This window comes from Cricetulus griseus, chromosome 3 (genome assembly GCF_003668045.3).
Source record: "Cricetulus griseus strain 17A/GY chromosome 3, alternate assembly CriGri-PICRH-1.0, whole genome shotgun sequence".
NCBI lineage: Eukaryota > Metazoa > Chordata > Mammalia > Rodentia > Cricetidae > Cricetulus > Cricetulus griseus.
Window position 1 is genome coordinate 55,069,191 of NC_048596.1, and position 20,776 is coordinate 55,089,966.

A 20,776-nucleotide genomic window follows, 5' to 3' on the forward strand; every position below is an offset into this window, starting at 1 on the left:
TAGAGCTGGATCGAATATCCCTCCACTCTCCACCCTGGACTTACTGACATGTCCCCTCCTGTCCACACTCCCCCCTCCTGTCATAGTCCCACAGGGGGACACACCAAGTCTGCCCATTGGCTGCTGGGTAAGGTGTTTACAGGGAAAGGAGCCAGTAACAAGCCATCAAGTGGCAGCCTCGGGGTACAGATCAGGCTTCTCTATAAGGTAGAGGAAGGCTCCCCAATGACAGCTAGGTCCCAGAGGGGACTCCAGCTTCTCTTTGCCTCCCCCAGATGGCTCAGGCCTCCCTTGGGTGGGGGACTCTAAGCCATGTTGGCCTCCCCAGCCATGTTCCTGGTCCCATCTGTCAAAGAGAGGGAGAAAAGAACAAAGACCTAGTGTGCTCAGGACAAAGGAGAAAGGTCCTGCCAGCCTTTGTTCTTTCCTAAGCCCTGGTGTACCCCTTGGGACGGCCACCATGGAAACCCTCTCCCACACTCACTAATTGCCCCTGTGGGTGCCTAGAGTGCCTGGGACATGAGCCATTGTCAAGACAACAGGGCTGGTTCTGATGCTGGCTTCTTGTCTCCACAGAGTCCTTCCTAGTTGCCCTGGCACTCTGGCTCCCTGGGTAGCTTCCCAGCCAGGCAGGACTTGGGGAGAAGGGATTGGAGGCCCACCTTTCCCTGGGAAACCAGCTACTGACTGTGCAGGAGGCAACAGAAACGAGACAGAGTAGAGTGAAGGTGAACAGGGGGATGTTCAGGGAGAAAGGGACAGTGTTGATTCAGAGGGAGATCAGCAATCCTCCCCCACCCCAAACAAAGGAAGAAACAAATCTTAAGAGGCAATGGGCTAAGACCTGGTAATCTTCCATGGCTCAGGAGTGTGTGTGTGTGTGTGTGTGTGTGTGTGTGTGTGTGTGTTTAATGAGTTTTTCTCCTGTGTAAGATTCAGAGTAGAATGCTGGGCAGTAGTGGCACATGCCTTTAACCCCAGCACTCAGGAGGCAGAGACAGGTGGATCTCTGTGAGTTCAAGGCCAGCCTGGTCTCCAGAGTAAATTTCAGGACAGGCTCCAAAGCTACAGAGAAACCCTGTCTCATAAAAAAAAAAAAAAAAAAAATTCGGATTAGAGGTCAGTGTGTCCTTGGAGGTATGGTGGCACTGTTTTGGTTATGACAAAGTCCCTGGTATCTGTTCCTTGTGAAACAGTGTTGGAGAAAGAGCAGGTGTGCAAATGGGAAGCCACATACCAGAATACACACTTAGAGATAATAGGTGTGGGTCCCTGGTTGGGGGTGGGAGCTTTCCATCAGTTGTGCTGGGATGTCGGATTGGTCCCCTGTTGGATTCTGGATCTGGAATGTTCTGGTGATGCCAGATGATGCACATCTGCAATCCTAGCACCAGGGAAAGTGGAGGTAAGAGGATCAGGAGTTCAAGGCCAGCTTGGGCTACCCAGTGAGACCCTGTTTCAACCCCCTTTCCCTATTCCCTCCCAAAAAAGAGCAAGAAAGGAAAAGTACCCCATATATGTTTTTGTGGTACCTGGCAGGTCCAGGCAAGTCTGTCTCCTTCACATGGAGCCTGCTCCAGAGGAAATAGTTGTAAAAGGCCAGACCATTATCTGTAGTTTCCCTAAGGAAACTGATGCTTGGAAGTAGAGTAAACTTGACTAAAATGAATCCTTACTATCATATCAGACCCAAGGTTAATCTCCACTCTTGGCATCCCATGAATCAGCATTCCCCCACTTTGGCCTGCTCTCCGGGATGGCCTCCTCTCCTAGAAAAGCTAGGCTTTGGTGGTACAGGCATGTATTCCCAGCTACATGGGAGACTGAGGCTGGAGAGTCACAAGTTCAAGTCTTGCATGGCCTACCAAGTGAGTTCAAGGCCAGCTGCATCTCAAAACAAGAAAGTGAATAGAGGGCTAAAAACATAGCTTAGTGGAGGAGTACTTGTCTAGCATGTGTGAGATCTTGGATTCCATACCCACTACAATAAGGAAAAGAAAAAAGACATGGAACTTCTAGGGCCTCCTTCCCTTCCTCTTCCTTGATCACTAGGGTATCCACAGCTTAACTATTATTTCATGTGGGGTTCATAAGGCCGTTCCTCAGATTCCCTGCCCAGTGACTTTGCACAGGTCCTGACAGCCTTACAAGAGAAAAGGAGGCTGAGCATGCAGCCCACGGCCGCAATGCGAGGCAAAGGCAGCTAGAACTACCAATACATAATCTCAGAGCCTATAGTCAGTGCCCAAGCCCTGGCAGTCAAAAGTGGGAATCTTGCCAGGAGGTGGTAGCATGCACCTTAAATCTCAGCTCTCAGAAAGCAAAGGCAGGTGTATCTCTGTTAGGATTGAGGCTAGCCTGGTCTACAGAGAAAATTCCAGGATAGCTAGGGCTACACAGAGAAATCCTGTCTCCAAAACAAAACAAACAACAACAAGAGTGGGGCTCTCAGGCATGCAACCCATGTGCTCCTTTCCCTCTACAGTTTAGCTCTTCTAGGAGACCATGGGGGTGGGACAACTTTTGCAGCCATGAGCTGAGACAGTCTCTGTAGCTGTGGCTCACTGGACACAGACACTGGAAGTAGATGCTTTCCAACAGGACCCTCGCTGGGCCAGAGTCACTATCCTTCCTATGGGAAGCATTCTCTGGGCATCACTAGAGCAGGTCCTGTTGCCAGCCATCTCCATGGCAACCCTGAGACGTCAGAGAAGACAAACAGGTTCTTCCTTGTGCAAACACAGTTCTTTTGTTGTGTGACAGACAGCTTCTCACTACACAACCCTGTCTGGCCTGTAGCTCACTATGTAGACCAGGCTGGCCTCAAATTTACAGAGATCTGAAGGTTCCTGCCTCTGCTGGGATCAAAGGCATGTGTCACCATGCCCAGCTTTAATGTGAACGCTTGTTGTCACACATTCTGATGAGCCTTCCTTCACAAAGCAGTTCCAATCCTTCCAACACTTCTGCACTAGCTGGGAAAAGACATCCTACTCCAGGCAACATGGACCCATGCAATCTCGTTGGGAGATGTTGTGTGAGACATATGTGGTAATGACTCCTCAACCAGGTGATTTTATTCAGGGAGCAACTAAGCAGCCATTTCCTATGAACCTAGCAGCTCATTTAAAAACTTCCTGGAAGCCAGGTGTGGTGGCGCACACCTTTAATCCCAGGACTCAGGAGGCAGAGGCAGGCAGATCTCTGTGAGTTTGAGGCCAGCCTGGTCTACAGTGAATTCCAGGACATCCAGAGCTACACAAAGAAACCCTGTCTCAAACCCAAAAACAGACAAACAAACAAAACAAAAAACTGTCTGGAAAGGGGTTGAGTCAGGAAGCACACCTAAGGTATTTACCTGTGGAGACAAGCTGGGATGACATCTAGAGGTGTCTGCCAACCTGTATTGTCACAAAGGTATGAACTGGGACAGGAGCAGGGTTCACAGGTGAGTGGAAGTGAATCCACACCCTAGGATGGGGGCAGGGGGAAGACACTCTTGATGTCCATTTTGTATTTTCAAGCACTACAAGTCTCCTGTCCCCACAGCCTCCCAGGTTCACAGCTGAGATTTGGACCTCCTGTCAAGTTCTTGAATAGGAAAGACTTTCAGGATCTTTCTGAGCCTCGGTTTTCCCCTACAGATAATGGGCAGATTACCACTCCCATTCCAGCTTTCCTCTCATAATAACATCGTGGCGGAATCACTTTGTCTTACTCTATCCTAACCCTACCCAGCTCAGCCTTAGGTGACATTACCTCTTCCCTGGCAAAGACATTGAGACAGCTCCTCCACTTGCCTGACCCACATCTCAGTGCCCTAAGCCGAGACTGATGTTACCCAACTTGAATTGGTCACCCTTTCATAACTCTTGAGACAGAGATTTCGCTGAACTAATATGACTTATTGAACCTTCGCAATGATACTGGCCAGAAGACTAGAGCAGTTCTGGGATCACCCAGCAGCAAGGTTGGGTAGCAGCTGGAAAGATGGCTCTAGAATCTACAAAGCCAGACCATCTTTATCATGAAAACTGGGGGAAAGAAAGTATAACTGATTTACATTGACCATGGATGAAAAGGACTGGGCTAAGGCTGGAGAGATGGCTCAGAGGTTAAGAGCACTGGCTGCTCTTCTAGAGGTCCTGAGTTCAATTCCCAACAACTACATGGTGGCTCACAACCATCTATAATGAGATCTGGTATCCTCTTCTGGCCTGCAGGCATACATGTAGGCAGACCACTGTATACATGATAAATAAATAAAACTTTGAAAAAAATACCTATAAAAAAAAAGAAAAGGACTGGGCTATACAGATTGGGCAAAGTTTGGGGTGAGGGAGCTCTAATGCAAAGAGACATAGGCTCACATTTTTGATGGTGTGTGTGTGTGTGTGTGTGTATGTGTGTGTGCATACACTATAACATGTGTAGATGTCAGAGGACAACTTGCAGGGGTTGGCTCTATGGCTTCCAGGGATTGAATTCAGGTTATCAGTCTTGGCAGCAAGTGTGTTTGTCCATTGAACCATTTTATTAGCCATTTTTGTTTGTTTATATGTATGAGTATTTTGCCTGTATGTATATATGTGTACTATTGCTTGACTGATGTCCAAAGAGATCAGAAGAGGGTGTTGAATCCCCTGAAACTGGAATTGCAGACAGTTATGTGCTATAGTGTATAGATGCTAAGATTTGAACCCAGGTCCTAAGGAAAAAAAAGTGGGTACTCTTAACTACTAAGCCATACAGTGAGTCATCTCTTTGACATCTAGCCTCTAATTTGCTAATGTACCCAAGGCTGGCCTTGAACTTCTAACTCTTGTTCCTATCTCCATCTTTCAAGTGCTGATATTGTAGGTGTGTACACAATACTTGGCTATTTTCTTTTTCTCTCCATCTTTTTTAGACAGCATATTCATAGGTAGCCTAAGCTGAGCTGAAATTTGCTGTAGACAAAGCTGGCCACAAACATGGTGATCCTCCTGCCTCAGCCTCCTGAGTGCTAGGATTACAGGTGAATGCCACCAGGCCTAGCTAGTTTTGTTTTATTGAGACACAGCCTTATTTGCTTGTGTTTTGAAACAAAATCTCATGTTGCCCAGACTGACCTCAAACTCCATAAAAATAATCTTGAACTCCTGATCCTCCTACCTCCACCTCTGGAATGTTTGGATTACAGGTGTGGGTCACCATGCCTCCAAGTCAGGGTCTTTCTATCTTGCCCAGGCTAGCCTTCAACTTACCATCTTCCAGCCTCAGTCTCCTGATTGCTGGGATTGCCACACACAGCTACAGTGTCTTTGTCTTGTTGGGTTTTTGTCATTTGCTTGTTTTTTCAAGACAGGGTTTTTCTGTGTAGCTCTGGCTGTACTGGAACTCGCCATGTAGACCAGGCTGGCCTCAAACTCAGAGATCCACCTGTCTCTGCTTCCCAAGTGCTGGGATTAAAGGTGTCTTGCATAGCTGTCTTGTTTTGTTTGAGGTAATGGGGTTGAATCCAGCCCTCACTCTCACCAAGCAAGCTCTGTTACTGAGTCACACCCCTAGTCTTCCTTCTGATGTTTCATTTTGAGATGGGGTCTTATAATGTGACCCATGCTGGCCTGGAGCTTCATTTGTCGCCCAGTCAGGTATGAACTTGTCATCCTCCTATTTCAAACTTTCAAGTATCTGGGACAAGACAACAGGCCTGTGATATCCAGCCCAGCTTAGTATTTGATTTTTTTGTGGTAGTGTCCCACTGAGTAGCCAAGGTTAGCCTGGAATATACAGCAGTTTTCCTTCCTGCCTAGTGCTGGGATTTACAAGCTACATCATCATCATGCCCAGCAATATTGCTTTTTTAAAAAAAATTTCCAGACAGGGTTTCTCTGTGTAGACCAGGCTGTCCTGGAACTCACTGAGATCTGCCTGTCTCTGCCTCCCAAGTGCTGGGATTGGGATTAAAGGTAGGTGCCACCATCACCAGGATGAAATATTACTTCTTTTTTTTTTTTTTTTTAAGACAGGGTTTCCCTGTGTAGCTTTGGAGCCTATCCTGGCACTCACTCTGGAGACCAGGCTGGACTCAAACTCACAGAGATCCGTCTGCCTCTGCCTCCCGAGTGCTGGGATTAAGGGCGTGCGCCACCAACGCCCGACTGCAATATTACTTCTTAACTGGTTGGATTGTAAAAATAATGGCATACCCTCATGGTCCAACTCCTGGAGTGTGGATTAATCTTTCAACATTTAGGAAGCTTCTAGCTGTTTTGCTTCCTTCCTTCCACCCTTGGTAAATAAATTTAAGGCATTTTCACCTGCTAGGCAAACACAGGTGGTCTGATGCCCAGCTGGGCTTGCCAGGGGGTGGGGCAGTACCATGCTGTTCCTCGAGCATCATGCACACATTTGAGCACAGGAAAGATCCCAGCTAGCGGGCTTCTTACCAGCTGTGTGACCTTGGACAGATCACACCACCTTTCTGTGAGCCTCACTTCCCTGTACACAGAGTTGTAACAGCTTTCACAATGTGAAGAACTGAGATACTGCATGCTCTTATACAGCACCTATTACAATCATAAGCACTTGCAGGCCAGGTGGTGGTGATGCACGCCTGTAATCCCAGCACTTGAGAAGCAGAGGCAGGCTGATCTCTGTGAGTTCAAGGCCAGACTGGTCTACAGAGTGAGTTCTAGGACAGCCAGGACTACACAGAGAAACCCTGTCTTGAACAAAAAAGGAAAAAGATCAAGCACTTGCTGAAATCACCAGCTCACCTAGTGTCCAGAGCACCCCACTCAGCCAGAACTGTAAAGAATGCATAGTAACCTCCATTTGAAAGTGAGAAACCCAGTCTCCAGGGGCTACATAACCCGTCTGTACTCCACCTTGTCCCCACAGTAGGACCCCTCTGAAGGAAGTGTGGCTGCTCCTTACTGTAGGAATGAGACTGAAGATAATTAGGGACTCATGTGGCCCTGGAGCAGGTTATCTCAAGGCAGTCTGGAAAGTCCAATGGATAGATGTGGGGGCGCTAGGGAGCCCTGGACAAATCACAGAGGTGGTCTCCACAGACTGCTATGAATGCACTTACTGGAAGCTACAAAAGCTGCTACCTCTGTCCCCAAGGAGTGCTGCTAGCTCCTTAATACTCTCCTTGCCAAAGATGTTCTTGAGAACAGTGGAGGTCCTGGGGAGCCAAGCAGGGGGAGCGAGGATCAGAGTGTTTGGTGCAAGGTAGAGGCCATATGGGGCTAGACCCTATAAGCGATCTGGCCCCATTCGGGGCAGAAGGAAAGTGAACTTCAGTACTAGAAGGGTAGATGTCCAGATCCTGCAGCCCAGGGCTAAGGTTAGTGTAAAATACTAACACTTAGTGAGAAACACACTCAGCAGACTGCATGAGCCTGGGGTATAATTGTGTGGTTCCAAGGGAGATTGTAGGTGCAACTGCAGGCACACCGATCAGGTATATGGGCCTCTGGACACTCAACTCCTGGCTGTTGACCCTGCCATGGCAAGTATATTTTGCTGGGTTCACACCAGCATTTTATTGGGCCGTCCTCATGCTACCTAATAGGCAGAGATCCTGGCTCAAGAGAGTGTGCCCTGCAGCCAGGGGCTCCTGACTAGGACTGACAGCTGCCTGGCTGGGAACACCAGGAGCTCTGCTCCAACTAAGAGTAGGCTTCAGCTGTACCCAACCCCAGGCAGGCATCTCCAGTAACAGGCTGGCCAGGATCAGCCCTCCCTATGCTGCCTCTCCCTCTTCTCCCTGTGGATTTCACTGTAGATCTGTCTGTGTCTGGATAGCCCTTGCCTTGGATCTGGTTGTGTATCTGAGGATACCTCTATGTTCTGTTGTTTGCCTCTTTCAGTCATCAGATCCCAACACCCTCCGCCCCACAAGTCCCTTGTCCAAAGCCTGAAGTGCAGAGGAAGAGCCACAAGGGAAAGGGGGAGGCGGGGCTCTGGCATGAATCCGGGCTGCCCCGCCCCAGGCATGGCATGGCTAGGCTCACTATATAAGGGCACACCACTTGCAACAGTGCCGCCACCACTGCAGTGTTCCCTTGGTCTTTGCCTACCCTCTCGACTGCCCAGCTTGCTCCAGTTGCTGCTACCAGCAGGTACCCCTGTTCCTGCCCTACCCCATGGGAGCCAGGGAGCAGAGATAAGTGGGAATGAATGCAGGTTGGGGATCCTGAGAACCTGTAGAGCTGGACACTAACCTTATACACTGGCAGCCCCACCATCACCACTTCAGGGATTGAACCAACACCCCAGTATAGCTGGAGTAATGAGGGGGTGGGGGTGGAGGACGAGGAGATGCATGGCTCTTAGGGTCCATGGAACAGAAGTTTCTCTTGAGGGTGGGGGTGGGGGTGGGGCAGGGATAGGACAGAGGTTGTCTGGGCTCTCTGAAGTCTTAAGGGCTGAAAAGTCAGCTAGGGAACCGGCTGCCCTGATCCCTGCTTTGTTTCTCTGTCCCTTAGTCTCTCAGCCTCTCCACTTCCAAGATGGTGAGTCTCTTGTGGTCCCTTCCCACAAAGGCCCAAGTCCCTAGACAGAGGGAGGGCAAGGACTGACAGCTCCACCCCGTGACCCCTCCCCAGTGTACCAGGCACTCACCTATGCCCCATTATCCCCAGCACTGGTGTGGATTTAAGGACACAGTGTTGAGCCTACGATCCATGACATTAGGGTACTTTCCTAGGAAAGAGCACAAAGAATTCAACCCTGGTGTCCTGAGATGCAAGCGAAGGTCTGAGGCCCAGACTTTGGATGTCTGGGCCCTAGCTTACAGTTTCTGAGCCAATACAGGATTCCCCTCTAGGTCTGACAGGTCACTTCAGAACCCATGGGGTGGGAATAAGGCAGGTACCACGCAGCCATCAAGCTAGAGAGAGCTAGCAACCTGTCCAAGGTGGCTCATCCTGTCTCCTGAAAGACAGGCCCAGTTGCCAGGTTTGTGAAGGCCAAGGTACTGCGAGGAGGAATGTCCCCATTTCTATCATGCTGAGACTCACAGCCTCAGAGACAGGACAGGTGTGTCAGACTCCCTGCAAAGAAAACAGTGCCAGGTGGCTAGGTGTTGGTGGCACACGCCTTTAATCCCAGCACTCTGGGAGGCAGAGGCAGGTGGATCTCTGTGAATTCAAGGCTAGCCTGGTCGACAAAGTGAGTTCCAGGACAGCCTCCAAAACAATACAGAGAAACCATGTCTAGAGAAACCAAAAGGAAACAAAGAAAGAAAGAAAGAAAGAAAGAAAGGAAAAGAAAGAAAGAAAAGAAAGAAAGAAAGAAAACAGTGCCAGGATGTCAGATACCTGAAGAGATGTTTAGCCAGGTGTGGTGGGATTGCCAATTCAAGGCCAGCATGGGTCAAATAGCAAACAAAAGCAAAACAGGACTGAGGCTACAGTTTAGAGGACTGCTTGCCTAGCATGTAGTTTAATCCTGGGTTTAATTCCCTGCGCTCTATGAAGCAGATGTAGTGAAGCACACCTGAAATCTCTCCACTTGGGAAGCAGAGAGCCTTGAATTCTCAGCCTGACCTAAAGAGCAAAACGCATCTCAAAAACAAAAGGCAAAGTGAAGAAGGAAAAGGAATGAAAGGAGGGACAGGTTGGAAGGCAGTTGGTAGAGTGCTGGCTCAGACTACAGGAGGCTGAGTTCCATCCCCAGCACCATGGAAACCTGCCATGGTGGCACATGCCTATAATCCCAGCACTCAGGAGGCAGAGACAGGTGAATCAGAAGTTCAAGGCCATTCTCCACTACTTGAGGCCGGCCTGAACTACATGAAACCCTGTCTCAAAAATAAACAATTAAATAAATAAATAAACAAATAAATAGGATGCCAGCTCTTACCCAGAGGGTGATGCATGGGGGTGATGACTAGAAAACAGATTCACCTAGTAGGTGACGGCAAAGTCCATGACAGTAGATGAGTCACCGAGGCCCAGAGAGAACAGAGCTGGACAATGGTTGACCTGTTTCAGTAGATATTTCAGTCGTGGAGCAGTTACTGTGTATCGGGCACTGTATGGAGCTGGGATTTCAATGACAAAAATAACAAAACCTGGGCTCCTAAACCCAGCTAGAAGGGATGTCCCTAGTGTGAGACAGGTGTCAGCAGTCCCCTCAGGAGGACTTCCCTTCCCATTCTCTTGCTCAGGACACCACATCTAGCTACACTTCCCACTTGGTAAGCCTTCCCTCCTAACTGCTTCCTCTTCGGGTCCTTTGAACTTGAGCCAGGTGGGAAGACTGGGAGTTGGGTTTATACCCTTGAGTGACTTAAAGTGCTCCCTTGCCAATCCTGCCCAAGTTGTTTCATTTCTGCCCCCTACTCAGCTCTGCCTGGATCCACTGAGTACGGAGTGGGACTGTCCCCTGGGCTCTAAGGACCTGGATGGAAAGGAAGGACCATGGAAAGGAGGCACTGCCTTACCACCCACAGGCTGCTTCCCTGGGCCCTGGTGCCAGGATGTTAGCCTGGACTGCAAGGGCTCTCCAGAAGAGGCTGAGGCTCGGGCCTGGACAGTGTACTACTATGGTCTCCTTCAGAGCTGTCTGCAGCAAGCTGGCCTTCCTGAGACCCAGGATCGCAGCCAAACACCTCGTACAGGTGCCTCAGGGATCCATAGAGGGGATCTCCCAGAGACAGGGTGGGACCTTCGGCCCAGTTGCTTCCCTGTCTGCTCAGGCTGGTTCTGACCCCAGGCTCTGGTTTTGTCTAAAACCAGGGGGCCTAAGGCAGGCAGGTATTGTCCCCAAGGACATCGGGTCAGGGCTCCCCACCATGTCCCACTCTACACCACTCTGCTGCTTGAGAATCCACGATATCATTTGCATATTCTGTGGAGTTGAAACTTCTAGAGTGATGTCTTAGGAGATGCTATGGAGGCAGCTGAGCAGTTGTGATCCTAAGATGCCTCCTTGTTTCATAAATAAGGTGGGTCATGAATAACTTTGTGTGGACCAAATGATCTGCAGCTAGAATACATAAGAATCACAGACTTGTTCCCATCACACAGACTGGAAAACTGAGGCTTAGAGAAACAGTGGCCCTTCTGAGGTCACATGCAAAATCCAAACTCAGGTTAGACTCATCTTCCAGTGCCTTCTCAATCAGATGCAGATAGAACAGAGCCAGTCTCGAGGCAGGATGGCGGACATCTCCCCTTCATGTTAAGTTCCGTCTGTCCTCTGATTTCTTCTCATTTGGCCCCTAAGAAGAACCGGGTGGGGATGGGGAGGTCACAGGAAGTGGGCAGAAGGACAACAAGAGGAGGACTCTTGGTGGGCATAACAATGTCCTCTTTCCCTAGGCTGCCCTGGGGCAGAGGTGGCCTTGTGCATCCTGGGCTCCCCCAGCACCTTTCTATCTCTGTTGCTCGAAGGTGGGGTCCAGAGCCCTGGTGAGTGTGTGCCCAAGTTCCCTACCCTCTCCTACAGAAAGGGCAGCCCTGCCCTAGCCCAGCCATTTCCCAAAATACCCACCAACCTTGGCAATTGCCTGCATTCCACAGGACCAGCTGCTCCGAGTAGGGGTGGGTTCTGGGAGTCACTGACCCCCATGACACAGAAGCCTGGCCTGGAGGTGGAGGGAGCTGGCACCACTTGAGCATTCCCTGGCCAGCCACTTTCTTCCCTTTGCCCACAGGAAACATGCTCCTTTGCCTGTCCCCTGCCTGGCTGATGAAGGTGGCAGCTTCAGGCCAAGAGGGTGAGGCGTCCCTGTTGGTCTCCAAGGCTGTGAGCTTCTATCCAGGGGGCCTGACATTCCTGGATGATTTTGTTCCCCCTCGGCATGCCACCTACTTCCTGGCGGGCCTGGGGCCAGAATCTGTCCATGGCAGGGAGGCAGCAGAGCTGGCTCGGAACCTCACTTGCCCCACAGGAGCCTCAGCAGAGCTGGCACGACTGCTGGAGGACCGGCTGTTGATGAGGTGGTGGCTGTCCCAGCAGAGTGGTGTGGCTGTGCCAGCTACCCTGGCTTTCACTTATAGGCCTCCAGGGCTGCTTCGGGGAGGGGATGCCAGCCCTGGACTACGGCTGGTGGAGCTGAGTGGGAAGGAGGGCCAGGAAACACTGGTGAAAGAGGAAGTAGAGGCCTTTGTGCACTCCGAGGCCTTGGGTGATGCATCACAGGTAACAACAGGTCCCTCTCTGCACTGAGGTCTTTGTGGGTACCCAAAGGAGGAACCCATGTTATAATTACTACATCCTGCTGGGAAATGATCCCAAATGCTTAGCTCTACCACTGTCCCTTTTCTCCATAGCAGTGCCCTGTGCCTTCCTACCTCAGTTTACTTACTGGCATCTGTGGCATGAGCATCCTACATTTCAGGCACATGACGTGGTGGTAAGGAGGGTTCTTTCCCTTTTCTGCTGTAGGTAGCTGTGAGGCTCAGTGGCTGGCGCTGGCGGGGACAGCAAACATTGCATCTGCACCTGAGGGTGGAGCTGCCTGCAGTGGTGAACACAGTGCTGACATTGCTGGAGAAGCTGGAGGAAGAGGAGAGTGTCCTTGTGGAAGCCATGTGTCCACCTGCCCGGCTGCCCTTACCAGGTTTTCACCTGTGCTAGTCAGGAATTGGGAGCAGAGATTGGCCTCCTAGACTTCTTCTGGGCTTCAACTTCTCCATGTTCCCCCAGGCAGTCCTGCACCTGGCCCTGAGCTGGCTGTGCGTATCTGCGCAGTGGTGTGTCGGATTCAGGGTGACAGGCCCCTACTGAGCAAGGTGAGAATGGCTCAGGTCTAGGACATGGCCCTGTCCACCCCAGCTCTGCCCAACCACACTGATCTGATGAGGGCCTGGTGCAGAAGACATGATCTTTGCGGGGAGGGGAGGATTCCGGTTATTTCTGAGGGGACTCCTGAAGTTGACACTTCTTCCTCTTCAACCCTTCTATATCAGGAGCCTGGGTCCTTGTGCTCATACCCTCCTCCCCCGCCCCTTTCAGAACCTAGGGGGCTGCTTCCTTTTCCAGCATGCTCCTCCTCGCAGAAGAAACTAATTTAGGGTCAGTTCCATAGGAAGGGCTCCAGGTTGGGGAACCCAGGAAGGCTTGGGGGACCTCCTGGGGACTCAGCAGAACTCCAGGGGAGCTGATGAGTGTCTTCAAGAGACAGCCTAAGGCTAGGAAAAACCAGGGTGTCTACAGCAGGTAGGAGCAAGCATGCTTGGAATCCTCGAGCTGGGCCTGGAAGCCGGCATAACCCCGAGGGATCTGGGGACCACATGGTCCGTGAAGCGAAGAGTGATTTATACAGTTTAAGTCTTGATGGAAGAAGGGGGTTCTAGGAGTTCAGGGAAGGTGGGGCCTGTATCTTGGTGCAGGACAGATGCTCAGGCGTCGATACTTAGAAAGGTGAGCCTTGTCAGGGCTCCTCCTGGGCCAGCCCCTTTCTGAGCTGCATTGTGGTCAGGTGGTGTGCGGCGTTGGCCGTGGGGACCGGCTCTTGCGGCACCACAACACCCTGCCGAGGACACTGGGGGTGGCGCTGGCCCAGTGCGGCCTGGAAGAGGCGGCGCAAGTGGCGCTTCTGAGGCAGCGCATCAAAGAAGCAGCTGAAGCCTCGTTGGCCGCAGTGCTGGCCCTGGAGGCCGGGTTGAGTGTTGAGCAGCGTGGTGGGCGTCAAGTGCACATCGACTTCCTCGGTGAGCACTGGAGGCGAGGCGAGGCTCGGTCTGGGCGGCGTGGGGACCCAGTTGGGGGAATGCTCAGCCCGTGCATCCTCGCCCGGCCCAGGCGTGGACTTGGTTCTCACAGTGACCGGCCGCACGCTGACCCCCGCGGTCCTTAAGCTGAACAGTGGCCCGTGCTTGGAGGCGTGCGGCGCGCTTGAGGGGATGTGGGCCGCGCCGCGCCTGGGACGCTCAGTTGAGGAGGCGGCCGCAGCACCGCTGGTAGAGACCATGCTGCGGCGCTCGGGGCGCCACCTCATGGACGGAAAACAGTTGCTGGTGATCGGCGCCGGCGGTGTCAGCAAGAAGTTCGTGTGGGAGGCGGCGCGCGACTACGGACTGAAGGTGGGCGGGGCAGGCCCCAAGTCGAAGTCTGATTGGTGGAAGCAGGGGCGGGGTCTGAATGGGCGGGGATGGTCCTTCAGGCTGAGGTCCTCCCTCCGGGGGCGGGGCCTCTTCGCGGGAGGGTGGGGTGGGGGGGCGAGGCTGGCTGCTGTGAAAGGCCCCTCAGAGAGGGCAAAGGAGGAAAAGAGGAGGTGGGATGGATGGACTGGAGGCAAGCGGTACTCCAGGTCAGCAGAGGAGCTCAGATCTCTGTTTTCTTTGTTTTTGAGAAAGGGTCTCACGTATATAGCCCATTTTGACAGGAATTCGCTATGTAAATCAAGCCAGCATAAAACTCTCAAGAGATCCTCCTGCCTCTTCCACCCTAGTGCTGGGATTAAAGCGTGTGCCACCAAGCTCAGTTGTTTTTCCTTCCTGTTTTAGGGATTGAGTTTAGGGTCTTGCATATTCTATGCAAGCAAGCACTCGATCACTGAGCTAGAGCCCCAGTTTTCATTTTATTGTATTTTATGTGTACGGGTGTTTTGCCTGCATGCATGTCTGCACCAAGTGATGATTGGTGCCCACAGAGATCAGAAAAGGACATCGATTCCTTAGAACAGGAGTTACAAGCAGTTGTGAGCTCCCATGTGGGTGCTGAGGATCAAATCTGGTCCTCTGGAAGAGCAGCCAGTGGTCTTCACTACTGAGCCATCCTTCCAGCCATGTGCAGGTGTCAATGGAGTCCAGAAAAGGGAGTGGTCAGATCCAGAAACACCTGATGTGGGTGCTAGGCATTGATCTCCGGTCCTCTGCAAGAGCAGCAAGTGCTCTTAATGGCTGAGCCATCTCTCCAGCCTACAATATTTTTGGGATCTTTGGGACAGATTCTCACATAACTCTTGATGGCCTCCAACTCCTTATATCCAAGGCTGGCTTTGGATTGAGCCTCTTACTTCAACCTCCATATTCTGGGATTTTAGACATGTTATTTTATTTTTTTTACAGATTGATAGGTTTTCTTTTTTAAAAAAAGATTTTATTTATTTATTATGTATACAACATTCTGCTTCCATGTGTGTCTGCACACCAGAAGAGGGCACCAGATCTTATAACGGATGGCTGCGAGCCATCATGTGGTTGCTGGGAATTGAACTCAGGACCTCTGGAAGAACAGTCAGTGTTCTTAACCTCTGAGCCATCTCTCCAGCCCATGTTATTTTATTTTTATGTTTTTTGTTTCAGTGGTTATTTATTTATTTCAGACAGGGTCTTACTCTGTGGCTCAGACTGGCCTGAAACTAAATAGAAAAATCAGGCTGGCTTTGAACTTTCTGAGGTTCTCCTGCCTGTGCCTTCCAAATGCTGGAGATTACTCTCTCTTTTTTTTTTGTTTTTTTGTTTTTTTGTTTTTTTTTTTCCGAGACAGGGTTTCTCTGTGTAGCTTTGGAGCCTGTCCTGGAACTAGCTGTTGTAGGCCAGACTGGTTTCGAACTCAGAGAGATCTGCCTGCCTCTGCCTCCTGAGTACTGGGATTAAAGTCATGTGCCAGCACTGCCCAGCTAGGGGATTACTCTCTTGAGCTGTCCCTCCACAAATATTTTGGTTTTTTGAGATATGGTTTTACCATGTAGCCTAGACTTGGCTCTTGAAACACAATCCTCCTACTTCATCCTTCTAAATTACATGTACTGCCAAACCTTGTAGCTCCTAGGTCTGGAACGCTGGGTAAAAAGTCTAGGTCTGCCTTGGGAAAAGTTCTTTGGAGCTGAATTCCTGCAGCCTGGCACATAGGGTCGTTCAGGGGTGAAAGAACAGTTCATAATCTCGAGTCAAGTCAACTGTTGGAAGAGGGCAGGGATTCACATTGTGGATCTGGAGCTAACCAGGCAACAGACATTCTCACTCCTATTGAAACAGATAGGAAAGCCGAGGCTCTCTCAGGCTGGCCCTAGTCCACCACAGTGACCTCCTTGCCCTTTTTTCCCCACCATGCATGGTCCTTGAGGAATTCCCAGGCATCACAGTTCCTGTCTGATAGTGTGTATGCCAGTTGAAGTACTGAAAGACTCCTGGTGCCAAGTTACCTTCCAGACAGCCCCCTCCTTCCCCTAATCAAGTGACTACTTTTTCTGCCCTGAGTAGCAGCTGCCTTGTGTCTGTGTTTCCCCCAGCAAGCCACAGGCTTTGGGGACACAGGGCTTCTCGAGAGTCCTGCACATCACATTACAGTTAGAACATGTGGAAGGAATGATAACCAAGCCACCATCTCTAGTCCAAACGCTGATTGATGGCAGGTCTCCAAACCCTGCAGGAAAGCTATGAGCATGTCCTAGTGAGCCCTCTGGTGTTTTCTCCTTGTACCCAGCCCCTCACACTCAGCCTGCCCTTTCCTCCTGAAGCTTTTCCTTCTGACTTTCCTCCCCTCCAGGCTAAAGTAGCTGTCTCACCTCTGCACTTCCCATTTATTCAACAAGTCATCAATACACATATATTGAGCACCTGGTGTTTATGATTCAGTCTCCCCTGTGGGACACCATCCTGTCTTTTCCATGGCCCAACACCTGCTGACACGGATGTCCCTCCTGCTTGCTTGTGTTTCTGCAGCTGCACCTGGTGGAATCAGACCCCAACCACTTTGCATCCCAGCTGGTGCAGACCTTCATCCACTTTGATGTGACTGAGCACCGAAGAGATGAGGAGAACGCACAGCTGCTGGCTGAGCTGGTACGGGCGCGCAATCTGAAGCTAGATGGTTGCTTCTCCTTCTGGGATGACTGCTTGGTGCTTACTTCTCTGCTCTGCCGTGAGCTGGGTCTGCCCTGCAGTCCCCCAGCTGCCATGTGCCTTGCAAAGCAGAAGAGCCGTACCCAACGACACCTGTTGCAATGCCAGGGCCCACCCTGGCCTGCAACTTCCCTCCATGCTGTGACCTGCTGCCCATTGGAGAGCGAGGCTGATGTGGAGAGAGCCATCTACCAGGTACCCCTGCCAGGTGTGATGAAACTGGAATTTGGGTCCGGAGCAGTGGGTGTGCAGCTGGTGAAGGATGGGCCACAGTGCCATGAGCACTTTTCCCGAATCCTCCATGACTTGAAGGGTGAAGTTGATCACCCAGGCATTGGGCTGGGCTGGGGCAATGCCATGCTGCTGATGGAATTTGTTGAGGGCACAGAACATGATGTGGACCTGGTGGTGTTTGGTGGACGGTTGCTGGCTGCTTTTGTTTCTGATAATGGCCCTACAAGGCTGCCTGGCTTCACAGAGACTGCAGCCTGCATGCCCACTGGGCTAGCACCAGAGCAGGAAGCCCAGATGGTGCAGGCAGCTTTTCGCTGCTGCCTGGGCTGTGGGCTGCTAGATGGCGTTTTCAATGTGGAGCTCAAGATGACCGGAGCTGGGCCAAAGCTCATTGAGATCAACCCTCGAATGGGAGGGTTCTACCTTCGAGACTGGATCCTGGAGCTCTATGGTGTGGATTTGCTGCTGGCATCTACCATGGTGGCCTGTGGCCTGCAGCCTGCCCTGCCTGCCCACCCTCGTGCCCGTGGCTACTTGGTGGGCATCATGTGCCTGGTGTCCCAGCACATAGAGCTGCTGAGTTCCCCTGGCTGTCGAGAGACTCTGCAAGCCCTCCATGACAAGGGTCTATTGCGACTCAACCTGCTGGAGGAGGCCCTGATACCTGGCCAGTATGAGGAGCCTTACTGTAATGTGGCCTGTGCTGGGCCCAGCCTTGCTGAGGCCCGTCTCCGCCTGCTGGGCATCTGTCAGGGCTTGGGCATTGACAGGCCTAACTACCCAGTTGTCCATTTCCTCTCTCATTTCAAATAGCAGGGATGCTAGGGGGAGGGGTTGTGATACTTTGTTTCCCCTGCTCCTCTTTCTATCACCTTGCCCAAAACCTAGTTCAGCACACTCCTCTGTCTCAGGTCTATACCAGAGCAGTAGAGCCATTTTGACATCATAGTCTTCCGGACTCAAGGACCATAAAACAAGAATCTGAAAGTTTCTAGGTCCTTTTGCTGTCCCCAAAGCCTCCATTTAGTCCCAGGTGTCCCCAGGACTCTAGTGTTGTGGAATATTATTATAACTAGACAAAGATGTGTTACATTTGTTTATGCTGCATAATATTACTTTTAACTATGTGAAGTTGTGTTATATCTGTCTCTGCGGCCTTTGTTAACGGTGTAAAGATGTGTTAAAGATGTAAAAGATATTACATTTGTTTGTGTTGCATTTGTTTAATTATGTAAAGGTGCATTGCATTTGTTTCACCTTGCCTGCCTAAGGTGACTGATTGGCCTGGAGCTTTGAATTAAAAATAATTCAAATGGGGGCCGGGCTTTGGTGGCGCACGCCTTTAATCCCACCACTCCAGAGGCAAAGGCAGGCGGATCTCTGTGAGTTCAAGGCCAGCCTGGTCTCCAGAGTGAGTGCCAGGATAGGCTCCAAAGCTACACGGAGAAACCCTGTCTCGAAAAACCAAAAAAAAAAAAAAAAAAAAAAAAAAAAAAAAAAAAAAAAAAAAAAAAAATAGGACGAGAGATCTAGGCTCAAGAGAGAAGAGGGAGGAGAGAATGAAGGAGAAAGAGAGAGAAACAGGCCTGGGCCAGAAGCCAGGCAGCCACCAGTCAGATAGACAAGAGAAGCAGTGCAAGTAAGATACAGAAAGAAAGAAAGAAAGAAAAAAAGAAAGAAAGAAAGAAAGAAGGAAAAGTAAAAAGCCCGAGGCAAAAATGTAGATGAAGAGAATCAGGTTAAGTTATAAGAGCTAGCAAGAAACAAGCCTAAGCCATGGCAGACATTCATAACTAATAAGTCTCTGTGTCATGATTTAGGAATTGGTTGGTGGCCTAAAAGAAAAAGCCTTTAGCTGGGCGTTAGTGGTACACGCCTTTAATCCCAGCACTTGGGAGGCAGAGGCAGGCAGATCTCTGCGAGTTCCAGACCAGCCTGGTCTACAAGAGCTAGTTCCAGGACAGCCTCCAAAGCCACAGAGGAAACCCTGTCTCGAAAAACCAAAAAAAAAAAAAAAAAAAAAAAAAAAACTATCAAACAGCAGCCTCTTCCCCACACTGTCATGCCCAGCCCAGGCCCTCCCGGCACCCCTTCAGGTCTATCTCTTCATGTCAACTATAGGAGGAGGGAATCTACATGGACTTCTGACCTTGGACAAAGCCCTTGAAAACTGAGATTAGTGTTCCTGTTTTTATGCAAAGCCCAGGACAGTTGTATAGCCTGCTGAAAATACCTAGCAGTGCTCCACTCTGTCCATTGGTCTGAGCAGTAAAAGCAGAGATCTGTGATGAGCAGTGGGAATAATCACCGTCCTTCACACTTCCAGACAGATACTAGTGTCTCCATGCCACAAATGAGGAAGTAGACTCAGAAGAAAAATGGCCACCTCCAAGGTCCTATATCAGTGGATGTAGACAGGATGCAAAGGCCAGCCTTTTCTGTTCACTGTTTTACATGCTCACTCAGCAGCCAGGTCCTCTCTTCTCTTTACCCTCATTCATTAGCAGCACTCAGACACCTTTCTCTATATACTAGTCACATGTTCTCTACCCGCTTTATTGCTCAGCCTCTGGCATACCTAACTAGCCTGGCCCCAGGACTTCTGTCTATACCCTCTTCTTCATTCTGGGAAGCTACTCTGAAAATGCCTGCCTCTACCCAGCACAGGAGCTGTGGACAGCTCCCCAGTCATGCCAGCCCAAATAAAGGCATGTAAACTAGTTAAGTTTTGGGGGATAGATTTGTTTTGGGTAATGCCCTGCCCAAGTTCAATAGTTGTACATCTGGGAAGTGGGAGGGAGAGGTGAGAAAACACCCTATTGGCTGGGCCCCTGGGCTGACCTTTGGCAGGGGCCTACTTATACCTACATGTAGGCCTAAATTCAAGAACCTCTTTTGCTTGAACTACAACCCTATGTCACATCCAGACAGTAAAACCTTTGCTGCCTGGACACCCCTGAGTTCTGTTCATCTGAGTTCGCACCCTGTACCACAATGAACCTCTTCTGTGCCATAGGAAGGCCCATCCAGACAGACTCCAATCCAAATCACAAGCTTGGTCTGAAATAGAACCCAAGTGATTTTTTTTTTTAAATCATGATAAGGGCATTTTTAAATAAGACTTTATTTATTATGTATACAACATTCTGCTTCCATGTACATCTGCACACCAGAAGAGGGCACCAGATCTTATAATGGATGGTTGTGAGCCACCATGTGGTTGCTGGGAATTGAACTCAGGACCTCTGGAAGAACAGTCAGTGCTCTTAACCGCTGAGCCATCTCTCCGCCCTAAACCCAAATAATTTTACGTCCCCCAACCCCGACCATCTTGACAGCTCTCCTTTATCTTTTCAACCATATTCTTCCCCTCGTGCCGCCCCCCCCCCCCAAATTTTCTCTGTGTAATAGTTCTGGCTGTCCTGGAACTCACTCTGTAGACCAGGCTGGCCTCGAACTCACTGAGATTAACCTGCCTCTGTCTCCCAGTGCTGGAATTACAAGTGTGTACTGACACCACCACCGGGTTTTGAGTAAGGGTTTCACTGTGAGCCCTGGCTGTCCTGGGACTCACTCTGTAGACCAGGATGGCCTCAAACTCAGAGATTCACCTGCCTTGGCCTCCCTAGTGCTGGGATTAAAGGCCAGCACTGTCTGGCCTTTCAAACAAATTCTATTAAAGTACCTATTCTGAACCAGGCAGCAGGAATACTTTGTTTTTTGTTTGTTTTGTTTTTTGTTTTTTC

At 50.4% G+C, this 20,776-nt stretch overlaps 1 protein-coding gene across 1 annotated transcript; it reads left to right on the plus strand.

Moving 5' to 3' along the window:
- Positions 1-11,656: 11,656 nt before the first annotated feature.
- On the plus strand, positions 11,657-18,231 carry Carns1 (carnosine synthase 1). Its single transcript, XM_035442057.1, has 6 exons — positions 11,657-12,144; positions 12,391-12,565; positions 12,652-12,737; positions 13,427-13,658; positions 13,750-14,030; positions 16,617-18,231. The coding sequence occupies exons 1-6, from the start codon at positions 11,662-11,664 to the stop codon at positions 17,841-17,843; spliced, it is 2,484 nt and encodes an 827-aa protein (XP_035297948.1). The 5' UTR covers positions 11,657-11,661; the 3' UTR covers positions 17,844-18,231.
- Positions 18,232-20,776: the final 2,545 nt, after the last annotated feature.